At 41.7% G+C, this 17,421-nt stretch overlaps 1 protein-coding gene across 2 annotated transcripts in view; it reads left to right on the top strand.

The window, feature by feature from the left end:
• The window catches only part of CRYBG1 (crystallin beta-gamma domain containing 1), a 188,956-nt gene that overhangs the window by 162,565 nt on the left and 8,970 nt on the right, over positions 1–17,421 (top strand). For both annotated transcript variants that reach the window (XM_045806962.2, XM_045806963.2), the window contains 9 exons: positions 898–1,024; positions 3,484–3,519; positions 4,309–4,463; positions 5,678–5,804; positions 5,895–6,040; positions 12,647–12,773; positions 12,978–13,010; positions 13,942–14,054; positions 15,547–15,676. In XM_045806962.2, coding sequence (XP_045662918.2) covers positions 898–1,024; positions 3,484–3,519; positions 4,309–4,463; positions 5,678–5,804; positions 5,895–6,040; positions 12,647–12,773; positions 12,978–13,010; positions 13,942–14,054; positions 15,547–15,676 — 994 coding nt within the window. The remainder of the gene's footprint in view (positions 1–897; positions 1,025–3,483; positions 3,520–4,308; positions 4,464–5,677; positions 5,805–5,894; positions 6,041–12,646; positions 12,774–12,977; positions 13,011–13,941; positions 14,055–15,546; positions 15,677–17,421) is intronic.

The raw sequence follows: 17,421 nt of genomic DNA on the forward strand, positions 1-17,421 counted from the left end.
GGTTTTCTGGTTCGTAGCACTCGAAGGGAGGGTGGGGCTGCTGCTTCTCTGACCGCCGCAGAAGTGACAGCTGACCCACCTGATAAACGGGTGTGGTTCTGAAAAGCCATAAAAATCAGATCCAAGAACTCAAAAAGCTTTTGGGCCTGGGAACAAGCAGCCTTACAGACTCTCCAAGCCCCCAGGACACCACTGTGCATGGTCATGCTCACAGTAATGATCCTGAGTCGTTGTAAAAAGCGTAAATTATGTGCACTTTCTGGAATGAGAAAAATTGCTACTGAAAAATGATTAGGAGGCTGGCTCTGCCGTCAGCGTGGCTCAGCCCTGCACCTGGTACTCGCAGCTGTGTGGCCCTGGGCAATTTACTTAACCTCATCTGTAAAATGGGGCCAGTAGCGTTCCTTCCTCATAGCGCTGCTGTACGGATTGGATCAAATTCCCGGTGGCATTCCTTGTAAGCTCGAGGTAGATGTTACCTGTCATTAGTTTTGTGACAAATGAGTAGGTGGAACATCTGATTCTTTGGTTACGAGTGAGATGTTGCCTTTTAAAAACAAAGCTTGAGTTTCCTAGCTCGGGCCTCTCTAAATACATACAGTGCTCCAAAACGACTGCCTCTCTTTCTTGAAGTGATAGAGACATTTACGCTTTGAGGCAATTCATAATGCAAGTTGAAGTGGACAAAGCCACAAGGAGACAAGTAAAAGATCAAGAGGAGAGCATGTAATGGCATAGTCCTCCTTGAATGTAACATTGCTCTAACTAACGTCTGAGCGTAACCGTTCAGGGTCCACGTGCACATCTGCCCCTTCGTTTCCTTTCTTCTCAGTGGGGTCCCGTGTGCCACAGAGCTAAATGCCGCGTCCTCTCTTTTCTTCCCTGGTGCTTATTTAGGTGGCTGATTTATGAAGAGCCTGGATTTCAGGGTGTGCCTTTTGTCCTGGAACCTGGTGAATACCCGGACTTATCCTTCTGGGATACAGAAGAAGCGTACATTGGATCCATACGGCCTCTGAAAATGGTAACAATGAAACCTAACGAAATGTTCTTGGAGTCTGATTCTTTGGCAGCTTGACATTGATAGTTCACAGGCTGTGACTTTGAAGCAATCAAACAGACTTTTAAAACCACAAATCTGTAGTAGAGGGAACCTCTTGCTAGACAGAAATAATAGAAAGGATAACTTCTGAACGCTCTAGATGGAAAAGAAGGTGGATAAGCCCACGTTGTCTGCCTTTGAGGCGTTCTCAGTCTTGCAGAGCCGCACGTGTGTGCACAGAGCTGCAGTCCAGGGCAGGTGTGAGAAGTGAAGACAGTGAAGAACTAAACCTTTGTGGAAAAGCAGGAAGGACAGATGAAGTCCACGATGGAAGTGATGCGACCGAGATGCGGGATGATTAGGAGAGCTTCATGCTAAATCAAGTTGGGTCTTAAAAAGCAAGCAGGACCGTGTTAGATGGAGATGTCAGGGAGTGCTCTGTGTGAGCCCGGGCGGAGCTGGGGAAGGGCCGGGCAGGTGGGTGCCAGCCCAGCTGGAGCGACCAGAGGCTAGGGTGGGGGGCAGCTTTGGGGGCCCTGGGGCTGGATGTGTGAGTATTGTCCTCCCCAGCATCTGCCTTAGAAAGGAGCCCGTTGCTTCTTCTGCCCTGCCCATGTCTTTTGTCTTGTTCCTTCTGTCTCTTCTGCTGAACTCCAAGCCTTGGGAGGACCTGGGCTGTCCCGCATGCTACATGGAGCACGGGGCATGCTATGTGGTAGGAGGGGCTTGCTAACCACCCGCGGCATGAGCGAGGCTCTCCTTACAAACGTGTTTTTGAATTGGGCTTTGTGGTTGTTTTCTAGAGTCAGTTTGAAACAAATTAGAAAGTCATGGAGGTAATTTTTATCTTAATTTTACCTCTCCTGCCAAAGCCCGTGGTTTACTTACCTCCAGTCTTCATGCAAAACTCATTTGCATTATAAATGACTTTTTCATTGTAAATGATTTGTTTCTAAAATTTACTTTCAAAGAACAAAGTTCAGTTAGTTTTGTGAATATATGAAAGAATTGTCCCAGGTTTTGAAGGTTGTTTCAAATGATTTAGAAAACTGTGAAGTTAATGGCACTGAAAAAGGGTGCTTAGTAGAACCCCCCACACCCCACCCCCACCACAGAGGATGCCTTCCAAGACCCCCAGTGGGGGCCTGAAATCATGGATGGCACCAAACCCAATATATAGTGTTGTCTTTTTCCTCTATGTATATGACAAAGTTTAAATTATAAATTTATTATAATCTAGTTTATAAATTAGGCAAAGATGAACAGGAACTAATACCAAAATAGAACAAGTATAACAATACACTGTCGTCGAAGCCCCGTGAATGTGGTCCCTCTCTCTCAGAATATCTGCCGTACTGTCCTCGCCCCTCTTGGGACGGGCGAGGGGATAAGGCGCCTGGCTGACGAGGTGAAGCGAGGCCGTGGGTGTTGGGAGGCGGCCTTAGGCTACTTCCGACCGACCGGATGGTCCGTCGGGAGGGGAGCGTCTGCTTCCAGACTGAGTGAGCGCCGGTGAGAAACTGGAAAGTGAGATGCAGACAATGGGGGGCTCCTGCGCTTGGTTGTTTAAGCTCTGGTTTGTTGATAAAATCCGCAACATTCCTTTATAATTACAGTTCCTTTGGTACATTTGAGCACCTCTGGCTACACTTAAAAAAAAAAGTTGTTCCGTATTGGCGGAAAACATTCTCCTGACTTTCCCGCTCCGATTTTAACTGTGACCCCATTTATTATTTCTGTGTAATAATACCTTTTCGTATGGCTTCTTTTTAGTGAGTTTTTTGGTGATTTACAAAAACTTTATTATGAAAGTAATGAAGACCCATCCTCGGGGCTAGTTTAAATTCTCTCCAGCAGCTCTGCTGGTGATTCCAAGAGTCCTCCAGATCATATTGTGAACTCGTCGGAACGCCACGGTTTTGTAAGCCACGGGTTGCCAAATGCAGCGCCTCCAGGGGCTGGGCAGCAAACAGACAGGAGTGAGGGTGGCAGGGAGTTGACCTGAGACACTAGTGGAGACAGGCCCACCCGGCGCAAGTCCCGGCTGGAGCCTGAGCCCAGCGGAGAGGTGGCAAGTGCGCAAGGGGAAGGCTGCTGCCTCCGGGAACTTGCTTCCAGAGACGTCCGATCTTAGGTCTGCTTTTTAAGGGAAATGAGAGAGAGGCATCTTTGTGAGACATTTTCTGAATTAAAAACAACACTGCGTATTGGGTCACAAAGCACACGTACCACGCCTATTCCGCTCACAGACCACCTGTGCTACACGGTACCCTCATTCTTCATCCGCATCGCTGTGTCTCCCCACCTGTCGCGACCTCACTTTAACCAGAGGCACGCACGCTGGGAGGTTCGCTCGCTGACCAGCAGCTGCCATGGGCCATATAAAGTGGCGATCTATCCACGAAGAGCCGTGTTTCTTACTATATTATTTTTCTTTTCAGGGTGGACGTAAAGTTGAATTCCCTACAGATCCCAAGGTAAAAATGTTTATTTTTCAAATTTTATTCTCATTCCATCCCCACGAAGGTAACGTGGTTTTACACGTCACCATGACACATAACTGCAGCTGAAGGAAGTCGTCCCAACTGACACTCGCCTTCCCTTAGACTGGACGATGATGCTGGGGCACTAGGAAGCCCGCCCGGCATGTGTAGCCATGGCCTAAAAGGTTCCTCGTTGTATTAAGTTTATAATTTGTGGTTGTATTTACTAATTGCGGGGCTGGTTGCTGCTTGCCAGTTAGCTAGGAAGAAAGGGAGTTCTCAAGACAAGATCTCCCTTTCTGCTATTGCTACTTTGCACATTAAGACACATTTATGTTTCTTTCTTTTTCTTTTCTTTTTCTTTTTTGTTAAGTAGGCTCCACGCCCAATGTGGGGCTTGAACTCATGACCCTGAGATCAAGAGTTGCCTGCTCTACCAACGAATCCAGTCAGGCACCCCTGTATTTCCTTTTTAAAGCAACTTAGGATCCTCTGGTTCCTTAGTTTGTCCTAAGCAAAATTGTAAATACCAGTTCTAGGCATTGAACAAAAACCAATTTTTTAAAAACAATTTTTTATAAACTGTCTTTGGAACCTGGCTTTGGGCTGCACCACATCAGGATAAAAAAATCTGAATTTTAAAATAAGATACTGCTATTTAATTTAAAAAATATGATCAGAAAGTTGTGTGTCCTAGGACTGATATTAAGTGACTGATTTAACATTTAGCTGTTGAGGTATTTAACTTCTTACAATTACTGGTCTATCTCATTTCTATCATAGGTAGTTATTTATGAAAAGCCTTTCTTTGAAGGAAAATGTATGGAACTAGAAACAGAAATGTGTAGTTTTATCGCAGAAGCAGGTGAAACAGAAGAAACGACAGATGACAGTTTGCCATTTACGTCCGTGGGCTCCATGAAAGTTCTGAGAGGAATGTAAGTAGACGCGAGTAACCGGAGGAGTTTCTTTTTCATCCCTTTAATAAAGTCATACATACGCTTCCCCCTCTTACCACCACCACCACCAAAAAACCATTCCAGACAGTAGAGTGAATTTCAAACATACTGTCAGCCAACTGTGACCTGGAGTTGACACAGTGGTTCGAGGGGCTGGTTTGGGGCCAGTCAGCTGAGCAAGGCTAATAAATTGGCCCACACTGATCAAATCGACATCTTATTTGTTAATATGTTTTCTTTCTATCTCTATATTTTACACTTTATAGATCTTACATATTTCCTTTAGAAGTATACACTGAAAATGGTCTTGTAAATAGGCAAAAAAAAAATTTTAATTACTCATAGAAGAAAGTTTATCCAGTTTTATTTGCTTTTTTTTTTTTTTTTTTAAGATTTATTTATTTGAGAGAGAGCGCACATGTGAGTGGAGGGGGCTAGCAGGGGGAAGAGAGTGAGGGAGAGAGAAAGAGAGAAAGAATCTCCAGCAGACTCCTCACGGAGCATGGAGCCCAATGCAGGGCTTGATCCCCAAACCCTGAGCTCAGGACCGGAGCCGAAATCAAGTCAGATGCTTAACTGACTGAGCCACCAAGGCGCCCCTGCCAAAGTTCTTTTGAGTCCATTCTTATTAAACACACACACACACACACACACACACACTCACACACTCACACTCTCCCCCACACTCCCCCTCTACTCCTTTACAGAATATTGATGTGTATTTCTTAGGTTGTTCTTTAGGGGGCCATTCTATTAGTCTCTTAAATTTTATTTTATTTTTTTATTTTTTAAATTCTTTTTTTTTTTTTTTAAGATTTTATTTATTTATTTGACAGAGAGAGACAGCCAGCGAGAGAGGGAACACAAGCAGGGGGAGTGGGAGAGGAAGAAGCAGGCTCCTAGCGGAGGAGCCTGATGGGGGGCTCGATCCCAGAACGCTGGGATCACGCCCTGAGCCGAAGGCAGACGCTTAACGACTGAGCCACCCAGGCGCCCCAGTCTCTTAAATTTTAGAGAAGAATTCCAATAGTCATAGCGCATGAAGTCTGTGTCTAGCTTCATAACTATTAGTATTTGTTAATGAAACTGATAAACACATGGGAAAAATTTTAGCACTGATGAAAACTACTACTCTTTCATGTTTTGTTTTGTTTTGTTTTGTTTTGTTTTGTTTTGTTTTGTTTCTGTTGCAGTTGGGTTGCTTATGAGAAGCCTGGATTTACAGGTCATCAGTATTTGCTTGAAGAAGGAGAGTACAAGGACTGGAAAGATTGGGGAGGTTACAATGGAGAACTTCAGTCTTTACGACCTATATTAGGTGTAAGTTAAAGAAAAGCTAATAGCTAATACTTGATCTTTTTTGAATAATAAATGGCTAGCCTTTGAATTTTGATTTTTTTTTCTAAATAGGATTTTTCAAATGCTCACATGATAATGTACAGTGAAAAAAACTTCGGATCCAAAGGTTCCAGTATTGACGTATTAGGAATTGTTGCTAACTTAAAGGAGACCGGATATGGATTGAAGACACAGTCTATTAATGTACTGAGTGGAGTGTAAGTGAAATGACCCAGTTGGGATTTTTTTTTTCCCCAGTTGGGATTTTAAACACTTTTACCTTGGGTTGTATTAAATTTAGTGTCTCTGACACAGAGTAGGCAGGCACTCAAAAAATAAGCATATCAATAACTAAACATTAAATCAGTCATTTAATAGGTACTGCCACAATATTTTCATAACTGCTTTTTAAAATCCTTCTCATATAATCTTTTTTTTCATGTGCAATATAATATTGCAGTAGACTTTGGGGTTCCATGAAAAAAACCCCACAGATCCACTTCTCTTATCATTCTGCATGGAAAGATCTCCTGGATTTCTTATGATAGGAATCAAATGAAAAATAATGATCTAACATTAGAAAACTGAGGTTGAGATAAAGTCCCATTCGATTTTCCTGTAGTCCTTGCAGGACTTTCTTTTACCCATCAAGCTTCTTCTAGCTGGTCTGAGAATTAAATTGACCTAGATTAACGAGAGGGAAAAAAGCATCAAAGTTAGTTACAGGCTTATGGAGGTCTAATAATGAAATTGAGACCCAAAGAAATAACCAAGGTAGGCAGTTTTTTTATATTTTAGACAGAAAGTACATTTGTTAGAAATTGACAGGATAAAACTTGTGTGGAAGCTTCAGTTAGTAAGGAATTCTAAACAGAATTTGGGCTAATGTAATTAGTAAAAAGTAACAAGGTTTGTTTATACAGCCTTCTCAGCTCTAAATTCTCTGTCTTTGGCTACGAGGGTATGTCTCTACCTCCTGGTACAGGGAGGGTACCTTTCACATGAGAGATTCACTTCCTGTTTTCAGAGAGGCAGAGGAGGGTCTGAGAGTCCTTTGTGCATGACTGTTTCTTAAGTAACTTTACTTTGAAATAATCGATAGCCATTGTGGTCCTTTTTGGGGTGGCCTGCCCTGAACCCCTACATCCTACATTTGCTCTATTTTATTTCTTCACTATTATTTTGACATAATTGTTTCACTGTACCTGGACTTAGCAGTTGAATGCTTTATTAATGCTAATGTCAGCTTTTGTTGAAAGATGATCAGTCAAGATTCTTTGCGACGCACACGACTGCAAGAGTGGAATTTATCAGACTGTATTACCTAAAAGTCCTGGAAAAGATTTTTGCTTCCAGTCATGGCTGGATATCGGGTTTAGACACTGTCATTAGAACTTGCTCTCTGCCTCCTGATGGGCTTGTTTCCTGCGCTGACTTGGTTTTAGGCAGGCCACTTCCATCCGGTGGCCTGAGGCAGCAGCATCTGCTTTTTGTTCTGTGTCCAGTGGAAAGAGCTTCTCTTTCCCACAACAGTTCCAGGTTTGACTATGATTCTCTCAGCTTGCGTCATGTGTGCCTGCCTGAACCAATCTCCATAGTCAAGGAGATGATGGTGCCTGCGTGATGTGGCCAGTCCCAGACCAGGGTAGGGTCAGTCCCACGGGATCCACTTATATGTGATTGGGGTGAGTTGTTCCCCCAGGAATGGCAGAAAGAACGGGGACAGATATCGAATGGTCAAAACAGGTGTCTATTAAAAGAAGTTATACAGTTATTCTTATGATCCAGGTTGACGCCAGTTATAATTTGTTTAAAGTGAGAGTATTCTTAAATAGTTACATGAAATTATTTGACATGGGTTCTGTCAAAAGTGTTTGATGTTAGGTTTTTTTATGTCATGAGTAACATAGGATATTTGGATCATTCTAACCTCAATTCTACCATATTTCATGGAGCCTCCTGTAGGATCCCTGGATATCTGAGATGTGTCTACCATGTAATGTGCTTTTACTGTTAGTCACCTTCACCAAATCCTTGTATAGGTTGTTGCTTGTGGCACCATCTTGGCAGGGTGACATCCGGGACTTCTGGGTCTTCATTCTTAGCAGGAAATGCCTTCTACTGGGTCCTGCTATGGCGCCTTAACATTTTACAGTCTGCCATAGACAAAAGGTATGGTATGGCAGAAGTCATGTGTCATGTGAAATGTTGCCATGGCCCTATAGTATTTTATTTTAGATTGCCTTTAAAGTTAATTACTTAGAAGGAAAATAGTTCAGTCTGGAAAAACAGTTGTACATTTTGGTACTCGCCAGGTGTGTTCGTTCCATTAGTCAGAGTCCAGTCATGCATCCTTGCAGAAGAAGCAAAAGGATGCTGGGTAGAACTCCCCTAGGGCATTTATGTAGATTATGCTGTTAGCACAGGTAGAATCATGCCCAGAGACAGTCTTTTTTTTTTTTTAACCCAGCCTTTGTTTACTTGAAATTAGTTTCCTTTACAAAATGTTGCTTTTAAAGGTTTCTATTTTTAGTCATTTCTAGTTGTATTTCCTGGCTTAGGAAATTTTTTTCTGGTGATAGCAGTTGAGTTGTGGTATTGGGGGAAGTTGAAGGGAGGTGTGCACACATCACCCCCCCCCACACACACACACACCACTTCCTTTTAAATTCTGTGGTTGTGGAAGGGCTTCTGTATTTACCAGGGCCAGCTGCTTCCTCATAGTTCATTTAGTTGGTTATCTGACAAATATTTATTGAGGTCTGTTACTTGCAAAGCATTATATTATGTCCTCACAGAAGTTACAGTATTCGTATAAAACATAATCATTGCTAAAAAAGACCTAGAGATTAAGTGCTCCAGAATCTACTAAGCAGAGAGAGATTAATTTCCAGTTTGTACACAGGGAGGACTTTGGCCGAAGAGGTGGCGTTGGACCTGGGCCTTGTGAGGTTGATAGATGGAGATGTGCCAACACTAGGGAGGAAGACTAGCCTGTTTGTTTTTAAAAGTTTCAAGGAAAAATGATCTTAATGACTTTTGTCTTCTTGGTAAAAATAAGAATTGTAGTTTGGTTCTTCATTTCTCAGTATGGAACGCACAAACTTTTCAGAAAACTTTGGGTGTCTGGGGTCTCCCAGGAGGTTCACTATCACATGGGTAATAAATTCCCTGGGAGGTAAACTCATTTTTAGCTCAGAAACAGAGACCAGCCTTCAGGAAGGATGCTCACGAATCCAACCATGGAGGTGCTGGGAACTGCATTCCGTTTCTTACCGCAACATCAGAAGAAACTCCCTCTCCCAGCTCTACGAAGCAATTTCAAGTTCTGTGCTATGCTCTTGTTCACATGGTGGAAACTGGGCTAGTCTTTTTAAAACTAAGAACAGAAGGAAATATTTCTAGACTGCAGCTAAAAAAAATTAAAGTGCCATCGTTTTAATTTCTTTCCTTTTCTCTTCCATGGAAGGGCCGGTTTGCCCTGCTGCCCATAAGTTCCGAGTGGTGATCCCAGCAGGCTGGGACCTGCCAGTACTCGTACTCGCTCTCGCCCCACCACCCCCTCCAACCTTACAAACAGGGAAGTGTTGATTCATGTGTAAGAATATGTTGAAACAAGGACAGTAAGGGATTTTCTTATTACTCAAGTATGAGTTATTGATAGATTGTAGAATCTCAGATCTGCATTTTGGGGTTTTATTTTTACCCTCATATTCATGGGTGATTCATCTGGGGCTGCATCTCGGAAGGAAAACAGCACTACCGTCAATTCAAGTAACATCTTAAGAAGTGGTTTGTTTGTTTGAACCTCCATGAATTCAATAGGTTTATGTGGTATTGAGTATTTCCTTACAATTGATTTAGTTTTATAGGGAAATAGAGTATTCTCACTTGTTATTAAAAAAAAAAAGTGCTCGGTACAGCTTCCTCTAAGGCTCACTCAGTTGCCTTCTCCTGTGGTCCATCTCTCCCCATTCACAGCCTTTTTCCCTCCAAACCCTGAAGTCAGTCAAGCAAAAAGGCCTTTTAACCCTCTGCTCTCCTTTAACTTGTTACGGTTGCAGAGACTGCGAGGAATACTTTTTAATGATATGGCTTAACCTCTTTTTCTTTCTTCCTTCCTTCCTTCCTTTCCTTTTCTTTTCTTTTCTTTTCTTTTCTTTCTTTTTCTTTTTTTTTAAAGTCCTGGTTTTCATAGAGTAGATATTCTTGCTGTGCAGATACTCCCCCCTCCCCAACATAAATTCCATGCCGTCGCTTGGCTGTCACTTCTCTCCATAAGCCAAAGGCTCTCAGGCTCTGTATAGCCTGACGCGTTATCAGCACTGGGATCCTGGGCAACCCCTTACCTATAAATGAAAATATGATCTTTCACAAAGGTTAAGCGACCCCTTCAAAATTATCTGGAAGTTAATGTCATGACCATAGCTGGAACTAGGTCTCCTAATTCTTGACCTTACAATGTTAAAGAATAGGTTTTATTTTATTTTTTTTTAAAGATTTTATTTATTTATTTGACAGAAAGAGAGACAGCCAGCAAGAGAGGGAACACAAGCAGGGGGAGTGGGAGAGGAAGAAGCAGGCTCCCAGCGGAGGAGCCTGATGTGGGGCTCGATCCCAGAACGCCAGGATCACGCCCTGAGCCGAAGGCAGACGCTTAACGACTGAGCCACCCAGGCGCCCCAAAGAATAGGTTTTAAAAATTGCTGCTGAGGTTCTGAGGTGGGGGAGCAGTATTTTCTGAAATAGACTGGCTGGTCTTCCAGCAGTTTCTCTGTTTAGGCGGCCAGAAGGGCACGCACTGACGTTAGCTGTCCTAAGCTACTTGACCCTGGAGATTTTTGTGGTGGTCTTTTTCTCCTTGATTGCTGTTCATTTCCTAATAGTGACTGCATTTGAGTTTTTGCCTCAAGTCAAGCCCTTTTGACAGTAAAATCAGAATCTGTTCGAGTTATGCAGCGTGTGGACTGTTTTAAGTATAGCTGGATGGAAGAGTAAACGAAAGGAGACTTGGCAAGTGGCAGCTCGGGTCATGATGGAGCATGGGGAGCCTCGGGAGACTCGGGCAGGAGCGCGGCCATCCTTGGCCACTAAGTAATCAACTGTGTCATCCCGGACAAGTCACTTCCCATTCAGAACAAACATAGGGAAATAGAGTATATTGCTCGTGCAGCAAATAATTGCACGTGCTACTTCTCAGCCATCTGTAAGTTCAAGGGCAAGGGTCACCGTTTTCATCCTTGCGTTGCCCTTCAGTTCCTGGCACGCGGTACATGGCCAGTCGATGTTCGTTGAAAGAATCAATGAATGAACTTTCTTGTGTCTTTAGGTTTTCCTTTCTATAAAATGGGAAAACCTGTACCTGTCTAGATTAAAGGGGTCATAGATGTGAAAGCATTTGGAAAGTGCTGAGTTTATCTACAGGCATATAGGCATTATTCCTTCTAGCTGTGAGTCGATCAGGAAGGGCAGCGGATTAACTCAGGAGGAGACGCTGAGTTATCTCCTGAATGAATACAAAAGAACTGAAGAACTGTCAGACTATCTTTAGCTAGGACGTAGCATCAAGAAGTTGGTTTTGTTGATTATCCTTTGAATGTAGCTCACTTGAAAGGTGACAAAAGAAAGCATCCCAGAAGAGATCTTAGTATTTCTGAGTGTTTGTTCAATATTGCCGACTCTACTAGTCATGTCACATCGGAAATCCTGTTCCAAATAAAATTTTAGTTACTTAGCTGTATTTTTTGCTTGTTTTTTAATGGTAAATTTGGAGGAATTTTTTTATTATGCCAATGGACATAAATCCACTCAGGATACGGAGAATTTTGTTTTACAATCAACTTGGTTAAAACCATAACTGTTTGCATAAGAAAACTTATAACCCAAATAATTCTTGCAGTGTTGTGATGACCTTGCAAAAAGGAGAGCAATGTATTTATAAAGACACCCAGCTCTTGAACTTTGATGCGTTATACATAAAGATGATTACACAGAACATCAAGATAGCATAATTATTAATCATCGTTATTTCAAGTAATATTTGAACTCGGGTATTTCACTACTTCCCTGGGTTTGAATTTCCTGCACACAACGTGAGAGTTCTTATCTCTCTGTGTATACCTGCCAACCCGAAGAATGTGTTTTTCACCCAAAGACTTAAATTACTGTGATTTGTAAAAGAGGTATCATACTTCCGTTCTGCCTCTGATCCTTTCCTCCCTTCCAGCCTTGTCCCCTCCCCCATTCACAGTGTCTCCTTTTCTCCAGTAATGCCCAGTTTCTTATGGTTTCCCAATACACCAGAGTCTGTCACATCTCTGGACCTTAGTACATGCTGTTTTGCCCTAGCTGTATTTTTTTTTAAGCATTTCTTCTATCAGCTTTTTTTCCCCCACTGTGGTTTGTTGTGTAATAGAGACATAGTTTCTTGTAATCATTCTGGAAAAGTATTAATGTTGATAACAAAAAGAACTCTTGCTTGCTTACTAAGAGAACTTTATAGGTACTTCTTGGAAGTCCAGGTTGTTTCCTTAGAATGGAATTAGAAAGAAATACAGACAAATATACCCATTGACACTTTCTCAGGGAATAGGATTTGATAACTGAGAACACCAAAAGGTTCAGGTAAAGATATTCTTTCACTTGTCACTTTTATTTGTCATATGGACAAATCTCCCAAAAGACTACTAGAGAATCAGAAAAATTAAGATTACTGATTATTAAAACAAATGGAAATTTCTTATGATACATATTTAAGTAGGTTTGCTAGTTTTATTATATATGTAAACTTCAACTATAACAAGTCCGTGTTTTTGTTTCTTTAGATGGGTAGCCTATGAGAATCCTGACTTCACAGGAGAACAATATATACTGGATAAAGGCTTCTATACCAGTTTTGAGGACTGGGGAGGCAAAAATTGTAAGATCTCTTCTGTTCAACCCATATGTTTGGTAAGGAGTTATACTTTTATATGAGAATATTTAACTGAATTCTGGATTTCCTTAATGTGTACTTCTGGTTCATGTAATATGTAACATTATAGAAACTATACTGAGATTATTTTTAACAGTAATTGCTAATGATCTGGAAGGAAAAGCTTTTTCGAGATGTCTGCTCTACTCATTTCCTTCTCTATTCCCTTTAAAAAATTTTAGGATTCTTTCACTGGCCCAAGGAGACGAAATCAGGTAACTTAAAAAATAATCTATTTTTTAATAATTAGGGGCTTCCATTGAAAAGCTGATCTTATGTGTAAAATGTGAGATATTTGGGATATTTTGTTTTACCAAGTTTTATACCTGAAAGCATAATTGTGTTTTAAAATTAGATTTAGGTTTCCTTTATAAATGCTTGATAGCACTTACCCATATCTAAATATTTCTTATAAAATGCTCTTATTATATAAAGTTAAATTTGATTATCATTATACCAGATCAGTTTACATTAATACACTAAGATTACTATCTCAAACAATACACAGAGTTATGATAAACAGTAAAATGAATTTTCATATTTGCTGTGTCTGCATTAGACAAACACTTTTTTATATGGTCTCTTTTATATGGCCTCTCACTCAAGCCTTTGAATGCTGACTGTCTGCATCAACTGAAGTGTTACATTTGTTATTTAGGCTTTTTAATGGAAGTGCTCAGAGTTCAGACAGCCCTAATTACAGAGGCACAAACACCCCTGCAGCCTCCTTTACTGGCATACACAAGAGTCTAATAAGTCAGCAAGTATCTTCCATTGAGAGGGAGGAAAACTATACTATGTTTCCAAAATGCAGTTCCTTGTAAATGTTAGAACTGATGAACAATTACTTTTGGCCACAATAAAGCTTTCAAATGCCTCACAGCTTGTTGTGACAGGGTGTTCTACAGAAACCCGCCTCTATTGTTGGATTGTCCTTTGATGTCTCTGAATTAAATAAGCCTGAACGGTGCAGCCAAAGTATTTCTAATTGATCATTAATGTAGAAGTAGAAAATTAAAGGATTTATAAAATTCATAGCAGTTTATCTTAACAAGAGTTAACAGGTCATGTCTGCATCGTTGCAAAGGCTGAATGGGTTAATGTGTTTAGGAAAATAATCTGACGTATTTGTTTACTTTTTTGAAGATTCGGTTGTTTTCGGAACCACAGTTTCAAGGTCACAGTCAAGGTTTTGAAGAAACAACAAGTCAAATTGATGATTCGTTTTCTACCAAGTCGTGCAGGGTTTTAGGAGGCAGGTAAGTCCAGCAGTGGACTGGCAGAGCCTAACAGCGGGGAGAGGGGAGAATTCACATATCAGCAAGTTTTCGGTGACACCTTGGTGCTTGGCATTCTACGAAACCACCCAACGATACAAGACCGTGTCAGTACAAAACCGTACCTTGCAGTCTCTGAGCGCCGGACATCAGAGAACATGAGGTCACCATGCCATGTACAGTGTGATTCAGACAAGGTTCTCTACTCTCTAGCCTGTCCTGTCACCTGCAGCGGGACTCCAGATAATCTCTAAGGTGCCTCCCAAGGTAGATTTTTTTTTTTAAAACAGGAGTAAGACAGGCATTCTGCATGTCAGGCAGTGCACGGCTGGTGTGGGGCTGGTCTGTATGTGATCAGGGAGCACGCCACCCTAGAGCTGGGGAGAGAGGACGGGATCAGGTCGTGAAGGCTCCCCCTGAGCGTAGGAGTTTAGATGGCTGCCGTAGAAAACACAAGAAGGGAAAGGCAAGGAACTCAAAGTGCCGGGCTGAAAACAGTCTTAAGAAAGCTTTAGAAGGAGGGGAGTCCAAGGTCAGGGAAAGTTGGCCAGGACACCCTGGGAGCCACCTGTGCAGGTGATGAGGAATTACGTCTAATAATAATAATAATAGTAAGGGTGCCTTTAATTGTATAGTTCTTTATGGTCTAAGCAGCACGATCCTATCATTTAGCATTGCACAGTGGAAACTGCACTGGCTTTGCATTCAAGCGCAGAGATGTACCGTAAAATTCCACAGCGTATTAGCACACGCCTCCGTCTCTGTCCCAGTTCCTCTTTATCCCTGGCCCTGCTGCACTTAGTAGGACCAGATATGTACTTTTGTTTTTCATTTATCGTCTGTCTCAGCTCACTAGAGTGTAAACTTTATTGATAGCAGGGATTTCGTTTTGTCCTCGCTTCCGTCCCCAGCAATGGAAAAGTACCCGACACACAATTAGTCCTCAGTAAGCATTTGTTGGATTAAAAGAATGAACAAAAAACCTCACCTCTTCTGGGCAAGCTGGTAAATGACCATGTCACTAATAATGCTGAGGCCCACAGGGACTAAGTGACTTGTCTAAGGCACTGTGGTATTTCGACTCCTGGCCCGGTTCAGACGTGCTGGAAATGAGGATAAGGGAGAGAAATTCCAGGAGGAAATCAGTAGATCCAGGTGGCTGACTAGCTGTGACGGCTGAAGGGTTATTCAGAGAGGACTCGGGCTGGAGAATGGTGGAGCCCATGAGAGGCGCAAGGAATACTGGAAGGTGTGCAGGGAAAAACGTTTCCCAAATGCAAACTAACAGCTGACTTCTTATGAATATTAATTTGCAGCAAGATGGACAGCAGTAAATAGGTCTAGGTATTTTTGAAGAAAGAACAGTTAGCCATATTCATTGTGCTTTATAGTAGGTTACCTCTCAAAATCATACTTCTTGAATAGGAATATTCAAATTACATATTGTACATGTATGTGGTTTTTCCTGTTGTAGCTGGGTTGCATATGATGGAGAAAATTTCTCTGGTAATCAGTACGTGTTGGAGGAAGGCCACTACCCTTGTCTCTCCGCCATGGGATGCCTGCCAGGAGCAACTTTCAAGTCTCTTCGTTTTATAGACGTTGTAAGTATGTCACTGTGAATACAGCGTCACAGAGATGAGGGGCTCACGGAGCTGATGGAGACCAGCAGGTGGGCTTCCTCGGGACTTAAAGTCAGAGCAGAGAAAACGGTTGCTGTAGAACTTTCCATCCTATAACTTTTTGGTCTCTTTGTAGTTTTTCTTTTTTAAGATTTTATTTATTTGAGGGAGAGTGAGAGAAGGAGAGGGAAAAGCAGACTCCCTGCTAAGCAGAGAGCCCGGTGTGGAGCTCGATCCCAGGACCCCAGGACCATGACCTGAGTCGAAGGCAGACGCTTAATCGACTGAGCCAGCCGGGCACCCCTCTTTTCAGATCTGTTTTGGTTTGCTGTTTTCTCAGACTCCATGTGTAGAGTGTTGAGTCATCAGGGGTTAGTTCAAGGCCCCTCTCCTCTCTTGCTGTTTTCCACTGCATGCCTGATCCCTATTTCTATTCCTCTCTCCTTTATAGGCACCCATTCTAATGTGTTTGGGATACAGCTTGGATATTCTTACGTTGTTTTTTTTTTTTTAATCTGCATGTTGGCTTTTAGTTTATATACGGTATGATCTATAGTTGTCATCATTATAAACAACCTAATACTTAACATTAAAAAAATTTTAAGAGCTGTCCATTATGCTGAACGTACATCTAGTTTATTGATTCTAACTAGTGCAAGTATTCATCACCGTATTTTACTTAATACACACACACACACACACACATCCCCATTGACCTGTGTGAGAGTCTCCTGGTGTGTATTTAAAAAGAGTGGATTTGCTGGATTTCACGGGCATGAATATGCAGTTTCTCTAAGTACGGCCAAATTCCACTACTTGAAATCTTTGCTAGCAGAGCATGTGGGTTTCTGTTTTCTACATCATTGCCATTACTGGGTTTTCTCTCACTTTTGAGAGTTTGAAGAAACTGAGCAAAAAGTATCATCTCGCTGTGTTATGTTTCATTATTAGTGAGACCAGTATCTCATAGACTAATTAGTCATTTGGGTTTTCTGTGCAGTGAACTACCTGTTTTATATCCTTCGCGGAGCTCTTGTTTAGTTTCCTGTATCTGTTGCTGTTGACACCAAGTTGCAGAAAGTCCTCGTAGTTGTTCAATCTGGCACTCTGTTTCAGAGACTTGCAGTCCTGTCTGCTCCCAGTTTATCACATATGTAGCTAGTTCAGATGATAGTGTCCCTTTTTGAACAGAAACCTCTAATTCTGATGCAGCCAAAGCAATATTCAGTACAACAAAACATCATGGTAACTTTCAGACGGTCAGGTCCGGGTGTGTCTGTAGTTGTGGAAACGCTGGTTAGTTTTTTGTAGCCGATCTCTCCTAACAAGCTTTAAACATATGTAGTTGGTGACTGGAGTTTTAAAAGTAGGGAGAACATACATGAGGTGGCTTGATCGCCTCCCTTCCTGCCTGTTCAAATAACTAAAATGTTGACCTTTCTTGAGATATGAAAATAGCAGCAGAGAAACATGGAATGATGTGTAAGATTCATTAGCTTATAAACAATAAAATATCTAAAACTTTGATAATCTAACCTGCCTAGAACTCTAAAAGCTATCTCCAAATATATATTAAAACAACAACAACAAAACAAACCCACTTCAGTTGCCAAGTTTTCAAATGCCTTCCTTTAATTAGAACTTGGCATATATGCTCACGCCACTTCTCCTAGTTATGTCGTTTCCTTATATGTTTTATGTAACCTCGTTCCTGCACCATACGAACC

This window comes from Ursus americanus, chromosome 11 (genome assembly GCF_024610735.1).
Source record: "Ursus americanus isolate L20-20 chromosome 11, mUrsAme1.1.p, whole genome shotgun sequence".
Taxonomy (NCBI): Eukaryota; Metazoa; Chordata; class Mammalia; order Carnivora; family Ursidae; genus Ursus; species Ursus americanus.